Below are 16,895 nucleotides of genomic sequence, written 5' to 3'. Positions count from 1 at the left end.
TTTCTTCAAGGTTATGATTGGGCACAACAATCTTCCTGTTGCTAACTGCCGGCTGTTGTTGTTGTTTTTTTTAGAGATTGACATCACGTGCTGGGACGCCGACCCCGTGGCGGACGACGATGACGACTAGCCCGCCAGCCGGCCAATTAGACGGCAAAAGGTCGAAAATGAGGAAGTGCGCTTCGTAAAAAGAAACACAATTTTCTACGAAAAAACATACAGGAAAAAAATGTAAAAATTCAAAGAAACAAAAACGAAAAAGTCTGGAATGAAAACGACTTGTGTATTTTTTATTTTTTGGGGGAGGAAAATAATAACAGTAGCTGAACAAGCGGGCGTTTCGCTATAAGATTTTTTTTGTGTGTTTGTTTTTTTATTTATTTCTTTTTTCTTTTTCTTTTGCTATGCAGATGTAATAACCAGGATGTTAAGAAAGCTCAGTGCTATGGAAACCACTATCCATGCTACCCAGTTTAAGGTCCATGTACTAGTATGCTTTTTCCTCACTAGTAACACAATGACATTATTTTACTATTAAAAAATAAAATAAAAATCCACTACTGGCACCACTTTCAATCTGCAATTAAACCTGTGCTGCACTAGTAAAGCTTCTAGACCTGACTAGTTGGCATAGGCCAAGCACTAGTAGCCTACTGGATGCTACTAGTGGCACCGAAATGCCCACTAGTGTCCCACTAGCTTGCTAGTAGTCAGAAATGTCATGCAGTAGTGGAAAAACATTACTAGTGTGCTATAAATTGTCTTATTAGAGCATACTAGTACATGAACCTCAAGAAAATCAAGGATACACTTTTTTTCCCCTAACTCGTAGTTGAACAAGTTTGCCATACTAGTAGAACAACTACGCTACTAATGGCGCACGACTGCATGACAGTTAACAACTGCCTGCTACTAGTACAACTGACATAATACAATTCTACATGTTAGCATCTATCGCTCGATGATAAAGTCGTTTGAGCATTTATTGAATAAATCGTCTTCAGCTGCCTTTCTTCTCGTTTTGTCCGAGTCGCTTAATCTTGTATTTGGTCGTCGCAGAGACTAAATATTTATTTATCGCATCGAAAGCAAAATATCTTTTTCATTGAGGTTTTTTTTGCTTTGTTTTATTTTTTGCGGCTGAATGCGAGATTAAGTGTCTCAATGTAGTTTTTGCTGCACTTTTCTCTTTTGACAAGCGTCTGACTCAATTGTGCATTTTTGCCCCGTTTTTTTTCCCCATGTATTTGCAGACGCAAAAGAAAAAACAAACATCCTGATGATTATACTGTAGATATTTTTCCAAGTTTTTAGAAGAGTTTTCCTTTCAAAAGCAATGAACATATTGCACAGTCATGAAAAAAAGTCGTTTTGGACATGTTGATTTGAGGTTTATCACACCGTTATTGGAAATTGTGAGCTTTCCAAGCATTTGGTCCTCACAAGAAGATTTTAATGCAAAGGAATATTAGCCACACTCTGGAAAAAAATTACATAAAAAAAAATAAAGTCAAATGAATAAATGTGAAATTTAATTTTGCTAGAAAAAAATATTCCAAAAGTGACGTAATTTTTTAAAAACCTTTGGTGATCAATTTAGGCCTTTTTATTCAAAGAAAAAAGTTTTTAAATAATTTATTACTTTGCAACAGATGTTTGGGAAATAAAAAACGAAGATTGCTGCAATTGACATTCAAGGACCCATTTTGAATATTGGCAACATTGTTCTAGTCTCCTTTTTTTTTTTCTTTTTTGCTGTATATTCCTTGTAGAAAATTTAAACTCCTAGGCAATAATAATAATATTGATATTAATAATACATGTGACTGTGCGTGCCGCATCATTTGCTCCACTGTGACGCTCATGTCAACATAAGTTCATAAGTATGCAACTTTTACTTTGATTTTTTTCCCTGTTTTTTAAATATTACAAAAGATTGGGTTGTATTTTTTAGGGTAATATAAAGAGGAAGAAAGTCCTAAAATCATGGGGAGAAAAAAAAAAAAAAGGTGGAAAAGTAAGATTGAAAAAAAATAATTTTAAGAAAGTTGCCTTTATAAAAAACAGTTTACTTTAAATATAAGAATTATTCGGAATGTGTAGGAAAAAGCTGTAATATGAGTACTTATTATGACAAAAAAAGTTGTAATGTTAGAATTTTTTTAATATGAGAGAAAAAAAGTGTAATAATTTGCAATTTTTTTCTAATAATACAGGAAAACAATTGTGTTATTGCAAAAAAAAAGTCTTCATTCATTTACGTGAGTGTGGGAATTACTAAAAACGTATTTCTCAATTTTAGGACTTTTTCCCTCCAATTTTACAAAAGAAAGTCAAAATACTTTTGAATTTGCAATTTATGAAGTACTTAATTTATTTGGATCTTTTGGGCAATGAGAGGAGTTTAAATAATGTCATCAAATTCGAATTTAAATTGAAAATGCTTCTGCCTTTAATCACACACACGCGCACACAATCGCACACTTGTTGCTCTTGTTTTCCTCCATTTTGAACGTTTGAAGCTGCTGGTAGTTTTCATGTCATCCACCACAAACGGCTGTTTGAGTGGCGCAGATGGAATTTTGGAACTGGGGATATATATATATATATTTTACAGTGAAGACTCATTCATGGTGTGTTCAATTGGAAATCGGAATTCAGACTTTAGAGTCGCGTACTCCTAGTGCTTCCCAGCCTTAAAAAAAGCACAACAAAACATGTAACTATAATGTTTACATGATAGGCAGATAGCATACGCTTGGCTTGTAAGATGTGTCTGCCTTGCGGACTTAGAGATCCAACTTGACGAAGAAGGTTGATTGAAATCCTGAGTCAGAGATACGAGTTCCGACATTTGTGTAACTTAACGCGTCAGTTGTATCACAACTTACCCTTGTTCATCGGAGCAGCTCCATATCTTAATTTAACTTAATTTCCACCAACTTCGGCCCCCGCCCCCGCCCCGTCCCCAGTGCCATCTGCGCCCGTGTGTTTGACTGACTCTGGAGTCTTAAGTACTTAACATATAAGAAACATGCAACATACAGTAGACATCCTGTTTTCCATTTGTCGCTATCTGTTCAAGAAAATGTCCACTGATGCATTCAAATTAAAATTGTTTTCTAAAAGTGCAACCTGTCTGACTCGTTTTGTTTTTCTTGGACAACACACCGTGTGCATACTAGAGCTGTGCACGAATTGGTGGTACAGTAATTAGATATAGTAATTAATAGTAATTAGAGCTGTCAAACAATTAAATTTTTAAATCAGATTAATCACAATTTAGAATTTTCATTAATCATTTTTTTCCCGCCAAATTTGAAGAGCACCAGTTATGTGTTAATTCTTTTGACATTTAATGTTATAAGGAAGTCATCCACAGTTTTTTTGATCCACTACATTCTCTCATCCTCTTGTTCTAATAATTACTTGCATAATTAAAAATGACAAAAAAAATGACCCCAATATTTTAACATGAACAAATATTCTAGATGTCATATGCAAACATGTATTAAATGCTTTGATGACTTTAATGCATATAGTTATGTTCATTGCTCAAACACAACATGTGCAACCCCAAACAGCAAAAAGGATCATCTATGGTCATATTTAATTAATCTGTGTTAATTCATGATTAATGCGATCATTTTTTGTGATTAATTAATCAGTTAATGCTTTAACTTTGACAGCACTAATATATATATATTAATATATTAATTATACACACACACACACACGTGTGCGTAGATATAATGTCATGGCAATGGACATCACAAAATGTGTGTGTGTGTGCCACTGGTAATCGAGGCCGCCGAGCACGTTGCCAGGCAACACATACTCTTATTGAAAAATTGGATTATTGTGTAATAAAACGAATCCTATGAGAATGTGTTTGAACACATGTCTCAATGAAGCAGCATGCGGCTCCAAGTCGATTTGAGTCGCTGAGAACGAGAGTGGGTGAACTCCATTGTTGTTATTTCGGACCGCAATGAAATCTGGGGTGTTTATATTTTGCTCATATACATCTTCTGGGTACTGTGGTGCCTTGAGATATGAGTCATATCTACGCTCATAGCTCACTCATATCTCAAATGATCCCAAACATTATCTTAGATGTTTTTTCTGTCTCAAAATCTGCCCCAGTTGTCATTTCCAGCCTCTCGTTTTTACGTTTATTTTTAGGTAGTACGATCCACTCCATCGCCAGTGACTCAAACACCCCCACCAAGACCTGCTGGCGACCGCGCTTTTTAGAAAGCAGTCTCACAATCGGCCTCTTTCCCTACAAATGACTTTTATTTCCCCACGATTCAAAAGTAATGATACAAAGACTCGCAGAAGATGGAAGTGGCGCTTCAGTAACGACCGCTCCGAGTCCTCCAACACGAAGAGAGAGGTCGCCTAGCGGGGAACGCGCAGTTCCCGGGCGCCATGACAACGGCAGCTCGGCACAATAGAGACGTTGGGGATGAAATTAACTCCTCCTTTGAGTCAATTAGCGTCCTCTGTAACGTGAGAGTGCACACTAGCAAGGATGGGGGTTCTCAAACTGGGGTGCGGGGACCCGCTGATGGTTCAAGAGCAAACTGGTTGCAGGGTTGCCAATTTTTATTTTAGTTTTTAGAGAATATAGACATCATGTTCAGAATTAAAGGCCTAACAAAATGACATTTATGTTATTAATGTAGTTTTTATTATGTTTTGAGTTTTGTTTGTCGGGGCCTTAAAGGTGGTATTTTTGTTTTGATTTTTTTTTTTAATGTGTAAGCATAACAAGCTGAAACTTTACCTTTACGCCCTTTCAGTTAGTTTTATCTGCTGTTTTTTCCCCGTTATTGCTGAAAGTTTAATAAGACCACTATAATTAACATTAAAATAAAGTTGTGTTTTGGGAATTGACTCATTCCTTTAGGACTTTTTTTCCTTTTGGGTTAGCTTTTATTTTTACAACTATCTTGAAAAAATAAACTATTTTCTTGGGACAATAAACATCTCATTCTGACAAAAATACTTTTTATTCTTGAAAAATATTACTTTATTCTTTTAACTTTCAATTTTTTGATTTTGTTTTTTTAATCTGAATTTATTCCCATATCGTTACATGTTAAATTTTGGGGTACAACCAACCCCTACATATTTGAGGCTCAGAATAAGCAAATTCATCATACATTCATTAATTCATTAAATAATAATTCATTAAGTAAAATACAATAATTCTATTCTCTCACCAAAGCCATGTCTTATATGAAAATCATGCTCTGCTGCCATCTTGTGGCATATTTTCGCAATTACAATCAAAAATTGCCGATTTTCGCTATTCACAGCAGCCCCTAAATTTTCCCTTGTGAGCAGTCCATGCACCCAAAACGTTTGACAATCCCAATCCTAGACGGCAGTGCTCCGCCCCAAGAGGGGGAATGCGGAGGGGGGACCACAACTGTGCTCCAGTCTTCTCGTCCCGTGGCCCCGAATCCCCCCGGAGAACCCGACGCGAAGACCCCGCTCCCACCCTCCGCCGGGTCCAGTCCTGGCATCGCGGCGGGGCATTGTTGCCGTGGCGACGCTCGGCGGCACCGGGCCGTACGGGTTGAACGGCTTCAGGTCCACGTTGGCGAGGAGGTGGCCCAGCGAGTCCCAACGTTGCGATGAAGGCAAGCGGATGAGGGAGGAGTAACCCCGCTCGGGGCACACGGACGACGACGACGGCGGGGGTTTGCGCGTCTCTGTGCTCGGGTCCTGCTGGTCCCGGAGGGGCGTGGCCCGAAGTGAGGCAGGTTTCAAGTAGCCGCCGCCTCCTCGCGGTTCAACCAGGACTTCGGCGTATGGCGGTGGAGGGTCCTCCATTAGCACCGCCTCCTCATAACAAGGCGGGTTCTCAAGTAGATCTGCTTCTGGAACAGACAATCAAATCAGTCGTCACTAAACTGCACAGTAAAAATTTAATTTTGACGTTTCCGGCAGTGAATGAGTGATCATTTGAGTACATTTATTTCTCTATCTGTTTATTATGAGGAGCTTTATTAGCTGATGCGGCGCTTTTGGGTTTTGTCAACCCTGAAGAGTCATGATTCCATGAGCCCAGTCAGCATTTCCCATTAGTCAGCTAATTAGCAGCATTCCCACGTGTTTCATTTACCTTGAAGAACTCCGGCAAATGTCTTCGCACTCAGCAGAAGAGACCAACAACACAACACGACACGTTATAGGAATCAGCAGTGCGCGCCTACACGCACACACTTGAGCATCGCGGCCTGCCGTTTGTTGCGGGCATCTTATTTCTATCCGGCCTTGGTGTTTGAAAGGCAGGCAGGCAGGCAGGCAGGCATCTGTTTTGTTGAACTGTTGCCATGGATGCGCTGGATGTCGTCGTATTTATGGATGCGCGTGTGCCTCTGCGCCGCCACGGCAAAATAACGTGCGGGAGCTTATTGTTCGCTAGCCTGCTTCGAAGCAGCAGCTGTGTGGTTAGAACGGCAATTGAAGCTGTCTTTCTGGGGAAAACGAGCAATTGTGAAGGACTACGATTTTGGCTACACTTATGCAGGCTAGCTGTGACGAGAGAGAGAGCGAAAGCTTCCTATGGGTCAAAGACGAGCAATTGTCAAGCTTTTGCTTTGGCTTGCACCTGTGACGGCTTCATATATTCTAATTAGAGGCGCGACCAGCTGCTATGAGTGAAAAACAAGAATTTGTGAGAATCGTCAAAACCAGAGAGCTTCACAATTGCTTGTTTTTCCTTCCTGTAGACAATTCTTCAGTTTTCATGTTGGTTTCTCATACAACTAGTATACTCGACATCTAGTTTTCATACATTTTTAACTCATTCACTGCCATTGACGGTTATATACGTCAAAAAATAATTTTACCAATTTCTATTAGTTTAAAAATGTTTCTACTTTTAACAAGAGTATGAAAACCTAGATTTTTTTATTGTACATTTAGAACAGATATAAAATTTGTGATTAATCGAGAGTTAAAGTCAATTACGAGTAAAAAATAATGATCGCCTGACGCCCCTAATTTTTAATAATTATCTGGTCAAGCGATAATTTTTTTTTTAATTATAATTAATCGCATGACTTCACTAGTTAACTCATGATTAATCACAAATTCTATATCTGTTCTAAATGTGCATTTTCATACTCTTGTTAACAAAAGTGGAAAAAAATGTGGAAAAAAATGTTAAACTAATAGAAATGAATTTTGGACGTTTATAGCCGTCAATGGCAGTGAATGAGTTAATCGTAAGAGGTGCAACCAACATGAAATGTGAAGAGCTGTCTACAAATAGAACAAAAACAACAATTGTGAAACTTTACGCTAATTACAATAGATGTCTACAGGTGAGGAACAAGCAACTGTGATTTTTCACAGTTGGGAGTTTTCCCATAAAGGCTACGTTAACACTCGCTTTGGCGTGTAACCAGCATGAAAATCCGAGACATTTCCGTTGGTGAAAAACAAACAATTGTGTAACTTCATATTTGAAATTTGAATTTGAATCTGCAGATTTGGATTTTGACGACAACGCGGTAAGACTTCATTTCTTCTAGTTTGACTCGTACCCACCATGATAACAGGACCGCTAACTCCGGGTGAAAAACAAGCAATTGTGAATCTTCAGATTTGGGTTTGGCCTGTGGAAATTTCTCCCAGTCTGCAACCCGGACAGCAGTCAGCATTTGTGAAAATGACAGTCGCTTGTCGTTTGGTTAGAATTGAAAACAACCCCCAAAAGGTCAGCCAAAAATGCGTCCTGAATTGAGTCTCACTGGAGCCGTTAAAATGTCCTCCTGGCTCGGGTTCAGCTGCTTCTTCCCTTTGAGTCTTCGTGCTGCCCGGATACTGAAGCCTCTTCATCAGTCTCGCTCCGACGCCACTGCAGACACCTTGCTTTTTGTGCGTGTTTCTTTTCTTATTTACTAGCACCACTGGCTGCAGCTGATGCTCTTTTTATTTTATTTTTTTAAACATCCTTCTCATTTCTCTATTTCTTCGGATTCTGTAAGGTGCATACGCCCCATAACGGCGCAAAAGGCACTGATCAAGGAAATGAAGTGAATGTATTGGACGGGTACAGAAGAAAAGAAAGAAGGCAAAAATGTCATTTAAGAAAATGGAAGGAAAGATGCTAAGCAAAAAGCATGTCTGAGGGAGGACGGAAGGAGAGAAGGAGAGAAGAATGGAAGGCAAGAAAGGTACGAAAGCGGAGTTGGAGTCCGCATGCGAGAATCTTCTGATTTGGGTTTTGGCTTCCAACGATACATTTATTCTAGCACGAAGAGTGCTCTCCGGTGGAAAACATACAATTGTGAAGCTTCAGATTGGAACTGTTTCCTGTGAAAGTGCATTTATAAAATCTAGAGGTGTAAAAGGCATGAAAGCCAGAGCATTGTTTACAGGTGACAAACGTACAATTGTGATGATTCAGGTCTGTCATCTTACCTGGGAAATCTATATTTAAATGTGCTCGAGGTGTAACCAGCATGGAAACTGGAAAGCTAGCAACAGGTGAAAAACATACAATTGTGAAGCTTCACATTGACTTTTACCAATAGCTCAAAGTTAAATGATGATGCTATGTTAGCATTTAGCATACATTAACATGACGTGACCCAATTCCAATCCACTTACCCGCTGGCATGCTAACCCAGTTGGCTTCCGGCAAAGGATGAGAAACCTGAAGCGGAACAGACGGCGGCGAGAAGGGCGGCGGCGAGAAGGGCGGCGGGTCCCGCGGCATCTGCTGCTGGGGCGGCGCTGGTATCGCAATCGGCACCGGCACTGGCATCGGTGCCGGGGGCGCAAAGTCCGGGACAGGGGGACATCCCAGCGTCTCCGTCTCCACCGTCCGGAGACAGCGCTCCCTCAGGCGAGCCTCGCCGCGCCGCTTGAGGCGACGCTGCAGGACGCTGCAGAAACAGCACAACATGACCACCAGGGCCCACACCAACCAGAAGCCGGCAAAACAGGCCAGGAAGGTGGACGTGCCCTGGGACATCACCATGGCGGGGACGGACGGGGAGGCGGGGCTTGACGACTGAAGGCTGGGATGTGTTAAAAGACAGCCATGAATGTCAATGAAGTCGAGGGAGCTCCTCAAACGCGGCCAAACTCCACAGGCGCGACGGTCACGTCTTGTCTTTTATGTGACACTCAACACCCATTCATTGTCTTTAGAGTCGAATGGATGCGAGACAGTGAAGGAATCCATTCTTCAGGCATTCATCCACTTGATGGTGGTGGTGCCTTCAAGACTGCGGGACGACCCGAGTCGCCCGGGGTGCCAAATTCTTCTGCCTCAGACCCCGGCGGGACACGTTGACCTCATGCGGATCTATAAAAAAGACACACAGAAGATAGGATAGAATAGAACAGAATTTAAAAAACGACACAACTTCGGACGTGTAAATCGGATTGCCACGGGTGACAAACAAGCAAATGTGAATATTCAAATTTGATTGTTCGCCATGATAGGTACATTTACACCAGAGATCTAGCAACAGAAGAAAAACATTCTGCAGTGGTCTAAAGGGAAAAACAAGCAATTGTAAAGCTTCAGATTTGGATTGTGCCTGTGACTAGTTCATCAACTAGAGGTGCAAACGATGAACAAGCATTTGTGAAAATCTTCAAAACCAGAGTTCTTCACAATTGCTTGTTTTTCACCTGTAGACAGCTCTCCATGATTATGTACCGTCTCGGCGAGGAGAAGCTGTTTGTTTGCAAATAAATAATACACCGTTTGCTTCCAAGGCAACACAATATCAAAACAGAAGCAATTTTTTTTTTTTTATACACTCAACGAACGTGACATTTATTTCCTGTATTGTCTGCGATGCGGCGCCACTCGTAAACACAGCCTGGTTGCTTGTTGTACAGATTACGTTCTTTAAAAAGAAAAGAGAAAAAAAAAGAGGCAGTTGAGAACATAACGTCCCGCAGCTCTAAAATGCCAACCGCCATCTTTTTACTTAAACTATCGTGGCAGCTATATGTCTCTCTGATCAGAAAGCAAGTCACAATCAATAGTCTTAATGCACTTTTGCTTTCTTGCTTTTATATATATAGTGGGACACAATGGCCGATAATGCCCGAAAACAGACAACGTCAGTACCGAGTCAAAGTGCACGAGCTGTTGTTATGCAAGTGGGTTGACTTGAAGGATGATGCAAGTGTACATAATGACGGGACTTCTGAGTCGACCGGCTTAACAAAGCTACTTATTGATTAAAAGATTACTTTAGATTAGTTTTACATTAGAAATTCGACTCATTATTTAAATTTCCATAAGATTAAAATACGCTGATGCAAGGCAAATAATAGTTGCTTTTAATCTGCACAAAAGTTTTGAAATAAAACTATAGAAAAAAATAATAATTAAAATGGTAGAAAATTAAAGGTTCAACATTTCGCAGGTAAATTACAACTTCGACATGTCATTCAAAACTCCTATAATAAAACAAAAATACCGATAGAAGACAGGAATGTTGTTGTTAATCGACGTCGACATTAAAAACTTAAAAGCCTTTAAAGGTCAAAGGTTCAAGAAGTGCTCAAGCAATCTCGCATTTTTTGATTCACATCAGAATTACGTCACAACTCCAAAAAGCCCAAATTATGCCGATAAAGATGTGTTATTGTTGTTTTTAATCATCATAATTCTTATAAGACAAAAACAAGGGATACATAAATAAAACGGTAGTAGCATTTCACGGTTCAACGCATTAACTATAAAACCCAACTTTTTCAATTAACATTAGAAAAAATACCGTGCGAGTGAAAATCCCACAGGAATAAAACATACCGAACAGAGAAACATTTTGTTATTTTCAATCGGCTTGATTATTTTGAGACAACAACATGAGGTAAATAAACGAATCTATTTATTGGTGAGTATGTGAACTCACGTTCCCCCCACAAACGCCGATGAAAAACACTTTGGGTTATTTTTAATCGACGTGAGTCTAAAACCCAATAACAGTTCAGGGGAGGGGGGGGGGGTGAAACGGAAGCATTTAAAGGTTTGACACATAATTAGGTAAACTCACCTTTTCCCATTAACACGAGAAATACATCATGTCAACCAAAACGCCCTGAGAGAAAAATACGCCGACGCAAGACGCCTTTGGGTTATTTTCAGTCACTTGATTCTTTTGAAACAACAAGATGGAAACATTACAGGAAATGGCAGTATTTTGAAATTTGGCAGGTAAACGCACCTTTTTTTTTTTCGTGGAAGGTTCTCCCCGGTATCAGCGAGCCATCCTCGCGTTGTGCTGCTCTCGTCAAGATTGAAAATGAGTCCCAACATCATCCCCGCCGGCGCGGACGTGCTCACCCTCTCCACTCTTGCTGCCCCTCCTCCGGCGAGGACCTCCTTTCCTTCCTCCCCCTACTCTTCCCTGCTTCGTGACGCCGTCTTTCCGTACGTATACGACGGGAATACTGATGGAGCTGATGTGGGGGTTTTCCAGGGACGCACTATTTGGCAAGCACCAGACACAGTTGGGGGTTTATGAGCCCCCCCCCCCCCTTCCTCATCCCCTACCACCCCAGCAGTAGGAGGTTGCTATTTTTGTTCTACTATGATAGTTATTATTATATACAACACAGATGGGCACTTACGTTTACATGCCTTGGTAGGTGCTTCTATTTTGGTTTGCAACTGTCGGAAATGTTTTGATCAATTGGCCGCCTGCGGGTAAAAAAACGAGCGATTGTGAAATTTAGACCAGTTAAAATCCATCAAGAGCCAATTGTTGTGTCCAAAAGTGAATAGTGGCATGTCATTAGCAAGTTGACGTCATGTTTCCTGCCATCAACAGAGACACCCTTCAAGTGAGGCACACACACATCACCCGCCAAAATATTTCAAGGTCACAACCCTAACAACCTCCCTCAAGAAAAGTGCATTTTTTTTTCCACTTGGACAGTCAACCACTCATTGTGAACGAAAAGCAAAAGATAAAGTTGTAAAGTTTTTTTTTTCATTATTTAAGCTAAAAATAAAATCACTGTTGAAGCGCCTTGACACTGTTAGCACTGCTAGCGCTTGCCCACGCCATCTTGTGACCGATGCGTGCGTATTGCTCACACTCGCTGCGACTGCTCATACTGAACCTTACGCCACTTAGTCATCTACTTTGAGTCATGGCTCTCATTTTCTTTTGTTTTTTTCTAACACGTTTGATACCAGGAAGTGTCCTTCATTCAAATCAAATGTCAAATATATATATAAGTGTCTATGACGCAAGGATGGGGGAAGATCCACAGCCACTTTCAAGTGACGTCGGACTACACTGTCTAAAAACAAGATCATGCAGCAAAAACACTCGCATCCGCCATACGAAGTTTTTAACGTAGACATTTTTGAAATAGAGTTTGTTAACATGACGTAGCCTAAGCACAGGCGACAATGGATGGAAACGTCAACATTTTTTAAAATCCAGACTAATTAATTGCAAAAGTGATCATTAGTTGCAGCCCTGTTTGTTTGTGTCGCTGATCTGTGTATGTTAAGTAGCAATTTTTTTAAAACCTTTTTAATCACACAACAGATATGCTAATATATGCTAGGCTAGCCTCTCTATGGTGTTATTGTTTCACATTATATGTTAGCATTAAGCTAGTGGACTTTCATTAATTGTAACTATTTGGTGTTTAAATTTATGTGTCAACAGGGGTTGACTTTATGTCACAATCAAATCAAGGAGAAGTAATTGATTTACTTTTGACTAAACTAGAGCCATTCCATGTCTGCCATGTCATGACTGAAGCCACCCAAGCACCCTCGTTCCCCAAATCCCCTACGCTCGGTCGATCAGCCGTCACGATGGAACACGAAGGGGGATTGTTGGACGAAGTCAAAACACAGGCCTTTTACTGTACGCGTGCGTCTACTCGTCACATAATCCTTTCATCGAGATGCCTCCCTTACTTTGAGTTGCCGTGGCAACAACAGGAGAAGATGAAAGAGGTTGATGATGACACCAACACATTTGTTTGAGGAGCTTTCAGGCATGAGAATACATGAAGTGTCCTCTTCAAAATACAGAAAGTAAATGCTCATATATATATATATAAATATATATATATTTATTTATATATAGATATATATATAACTGCTGTCAAACAATTAACATTTTTAAAATAATTAATCGCACAATATTGCGTAATTAATCACGATTAATCATTTTTTTGCTACTATTCTCTACAGTTATATATGTATATTAAAAAAAAAACTTTTATGTGGCAGAGAAAGTAGTATGAGGATAATCAAAGTTTTAAGGTTTTTTAGTTATGTTAAAAAGATATAGGTATAAACAATAGAAACACGGATATTCATTTAAAGTAGATAATGTGTCTATATAATAATACACAAGAATGTGCTTTCTACTGTCGTCTGCATTGTTAAGATTTTCTTGCAAAATGACAAATCGTGCAAAACCCCACTGAGGCCTGAAAGCCTCGTGCTTCATTTGCACACTTGAGTCTCCCGCGGTGTAATTGGCGTTCATTTCAGAGTCTGCTTGCGTCTGCGCCGCCGTGATGAGGCCCAGCAGGGCGACTCGTCCTGCCTGAAAATGATCCGCCGCCGTCAACGTCTATGGCGAGCAAGCCTCCTTTAAACAGCTTATGAGTTGAAGATATCTGTAATGCCATATTGGCTGTAGTCAAAAAGATGATTGGCATATATCCCTAACTTCATTATTTGTATGTAGCATTTCGTATATATACAGTATACATAAATTGATTTCGGATATCGCTAACTTCATTTAAGTATAGCTTCTTTTCAGTCAGAGAGTATTTTTGATGGCTGCGTTTGGACAATTATAGACAACAATTCACACATGCTGCTTTAGTAAGCTACATCATGAGTCTATATGGTTAGCATGATGCTGGCTCAAAACAGCTGGGGGATGCATTTTTTTCTCTCAAAATGGTGGGCTAAAGCACCTGGGTTAAATTGTGCCAATAGCACAACTTCTCCTAAATTGTGATGATTTACTCTATATCACTTTATTGCATGTTATTTTTATTGTAAGTGTATTCTTACATCTGATCACTAAAAGTATGTCTCATTCTTAATTTTTGACCAAAATGTATCATGCCACCAGATACAAAAGGAAGACAGACAGGGTTTCAACTCCTCTTGAGGAGTTTGAAAGAGTAGTGAAAGAAGGGAAGACCATAAGTCAGGTTGGAAAGGAAATAAAAAAATCTGCAGGATGGCCATAAAACAATATAGGAGGAATAAGAAAGAAAAATAGGCTCAGGCCAACCCTCCCGAGCACTCAACAAGTGACAAATCTGTTTGTCCTGCTGACTTGGGCTATGTGTCTAAAGAAGTTATTTTTCCCTTGCCAAAATCCACAGAAAGAAAGAACAGAATTGTAAAAAAAAGAAATTGAAAACAAGAATTGTAACTGACACACCTGAGAAGATGGAGATGGCTCACAAAGAAAGAGAATTTGAAAAGGCTGAACAGGAAAAGAAAAAGAAGAAAAGAAGAAAAGGCCTCTGAAAACTGCAAATCAAAGTTTTGTATTTAAATTTGTTTTCCTTTTGTGAGATGAAAATGATCATTTTTACTTCAGTTATCAATGGCATAATTCACCCCACTGAATTCTGACTAATGGCACAACCTACCCTGCACTTTTTTTTTCTAAAGCTATATTTCTCAGTTTATTGAAGATCCAAAGTGATTGCTCCCAGAGTCCCAGGGATGCACAACATCCAAAACTATATGAACATATTTTAGTTAAAGGCAGTCCTGTAATCCCCTTGTGTAAAAAACACTTTAAGTAAAAATTGACACGACTTACCCCACTCTCCCCTCATAGAAAAATGTCCTAACAACAACAACAACAAAACATTGCTGTCTAAATATCAGTTGACTGATTTTAGTGAGAACAAAAACACACACAGACAGAACATACAGTAAGAGGCATTACTTTACAGTGACAGTGAATCGTACATTGCGTACATTGCGAGGTATTTCATTGGAAAAGATTCAAAGTATGGAAAGTCATGACAACCTTGATGACCAGCTTATGACCTATGCACCCGTCAGTCAAAGTAGGACTTAACGAGAAACTGTTCCGTGGCACGAAAAAGGTTGGGGACCACTGTAGCCTACTACTATGCTGAATAACTATTAATGATGACGTTGATTAATCGATTTAAGACTCAACTTTCATCAAATTGCCGTCAACGACAAAAAAAATTGCGATGATGTTTCAGCACATTAGTAGGACAACTTTGGCATACTAAGATAACTACTATAGGTTACTAGCGAGGCAAGGGAGCTACTAGTTGGACCTAGTAGTGTTACTAGTGCAGCACAATAGTATACTAGTATGGTTAAATCGTGAAATGGTAGGCCAAAAGGTGAACTAGTGATGGGGGAAAAGTAAAATGCTGTTGTTCAACTAGTATTCCAAAGTTGTCCGACTCGTGAGAAGAGTGTACTAGTACATGGACCTTAAGCTGCTCATGCTTCACAAAAGTTTGAATAATGTGGTTCATTTAAGGAGGAGACCATCGTAAATCTCCTTTTTCAGTGTCTTCCTTTGTCAGACATGGTGACGGAATTAAAAGAGGTTGACTGTCCTCATTCGTATGTTCTAGAGCCGCATATAGAGAGAGTTTGGCCAACTCGGTTTCAAGCAGGGTAACAAGATGGCGTCCTTTTGTCATGTGACCAGCAGTTGACCAATCACAGCACAACTGTTGGTCACATGACATATGGACGCCATCTTGTTACCCTGCTGAAAACCGAGTTGGCCAAACTCTCTCTCTATATGGCTCGGGTACGTTTAACACACTAATGCCCTCTAGTGGATGCAGTACATATGACCAGTGGAAGAAGCAACTAACGCAAGCTTGTTGTTTTAACTGAGGAGTATGATGGCCACACTGAAAAGACAAAAAAAAAAAAACGTTATAAAGATGGAATGAATTATTTTAAATGAACTATAACGCATTTGTTTTGATTTATTTTGTCAGCGTGGTCCTCGTAATCCTCCTAATTCAAGCTGTACTACTAACCAAAATAAACAGCAGTGAAAGTACATAGAATATTTGTGTGTATATGTTCCTTCTTCCCAGCCCTTAAAAAAAGCAACGTGCTTGTGTCTGAAATGCTTTGCGAGGCGTTTCTTACGTTTTCACTCCAATTACAGTGAACCCCAGCTATATTGCGTTTTTTCTCTATTTCATTAATTTCATCCAATTCAGGTAGCACTAACTCTAAACTAGATGTGTTTAAGTAGCAGTTATTCGAAGGTTTACAATTACATCAATGCTTATGTCCGTGTATGTTCGCATTAAACTAGCTGATTTCATTATTACTGTATACGGTTTGATCGAACAATTTGGTGTTTAAATAAATATACATTTAAATTTATTGTTTTATGTATCAGTTTTTCAGTCAACTTGAACTGGGATTAGCAAACAAATACCTTGAAGCAAGCACGCTCGAGCGAGTTTTCTTTTCATTTTTGTCAAAGCGATGTTATATGAACATTTTGCAACGAGGGTGAGTGGAGGCACTGAGGAATACGTTAAAACGTGTTTTAATAAGTTTAAATAGGTTTTAAATGCGATTAAAGCAGCATGGGGTAAAACGGAATAAAAAAAAGGTCTTTCTATATACTTCATCTTTTTACAGATTGCAGGCGTATCTGGAACGTATTGCCAACAATAAACGGGGCTTCACTGCATGTTTTTTTTTGTTATATATACATTTTATACAGTTGCATCCCATCATATAGTACATCAAGTGGAGGCCAGTTTCTCTGTGGTGAAAAAGAAATGTATATTTATACATAAAAACATCCGAGGGCTTCCCTTTGAGGTCTTTTAGTGAAACCAAAAATAAAAAGTAA

At 39.5% G+C, this 16,895-nt stretch overlaps 2 protein-coding genes across 7 annotated transcripts in view; one reads left to right on the top strand and one right to left on the bottom strand.

The window, feature by feature from the left end:
- The window catches only part of dbn1 (drebrin 1), a 47,318-nt gene extending 44,184 nt beyond the window's left edge, over window positions 1-3,134 (top strand). For all 5 annotated transcript variants that reach the window (XM_086098911.1, XM_086098914.1, XM_086098912.1 and 2 more), the window contains one exon: window positions 75-3,134. In XM_086098911.1, coding sequence (XP_085955037.1) covers window positions 75-130 — 56 coding nt within the window. In that variant the 3' untranslated portion in view covers window positions 131-3,134. The remainder of the gene's footprint in view (window positions 1-74) is intronic.
- Window positions 3,135-4,155: 1,021 nt separating this feature from the next.
- On the bottom strand, window positions 4,156-11,504 carry prr7 (proline rich 7 (synaptic)). 2 transcript variants are annotated; one of them, XM_086098862.1, is made up of 3 exons: window positions 11,226-11,504; window positions 8,638-9,340; window positions 4,156-5,894 (listed from the first exon to the last, which is right to left on the bottom strand). In XM_086098862.1, the coding sequence occupies exons 2-3, from the start codon at window positions 9,008-9,010 to the stop codon at window positions 5,389-5,391; spliced, it is 879 nt and encodes a 292-aa protein (XP_085954988.1). In that variant the 5' UTR covers window positions 9,011-9,340; window positions 11,226-11,504; the 3' UTR covers window positions 4,156-5,388. The 2 variants fall into 2 exon arrangements, with proteins under 2 accessions (XP_085954988.1, XP_085954989.1); XM_086098863.1 differs by lacking the exon at window positions 11,226-11,504 and adding an exon at window positions 11,055-11,095.
- Window positions 11,505-16,895: the final 5,391 nt, after the last annotated feature.

Source organism: Leptonotus elevatus, chromosome 16 (assembly GCF_054856555.1).
Source record: "Leptonotus elevatus isolate MCC_2025b chromosome 16, RoL_Lele_1.0, whole genome shotgun sequence".
NCBI classification, from domain to species: Eukaryota; Metazoa; Chordata; class Actinopteri; order Syngnathiformes; family Syngnathidae; genus Leptonotus; species Leptonotus elevatus.
This window is presented reverse-complemented; position numbering and strand designations above follow the sequence as displayed.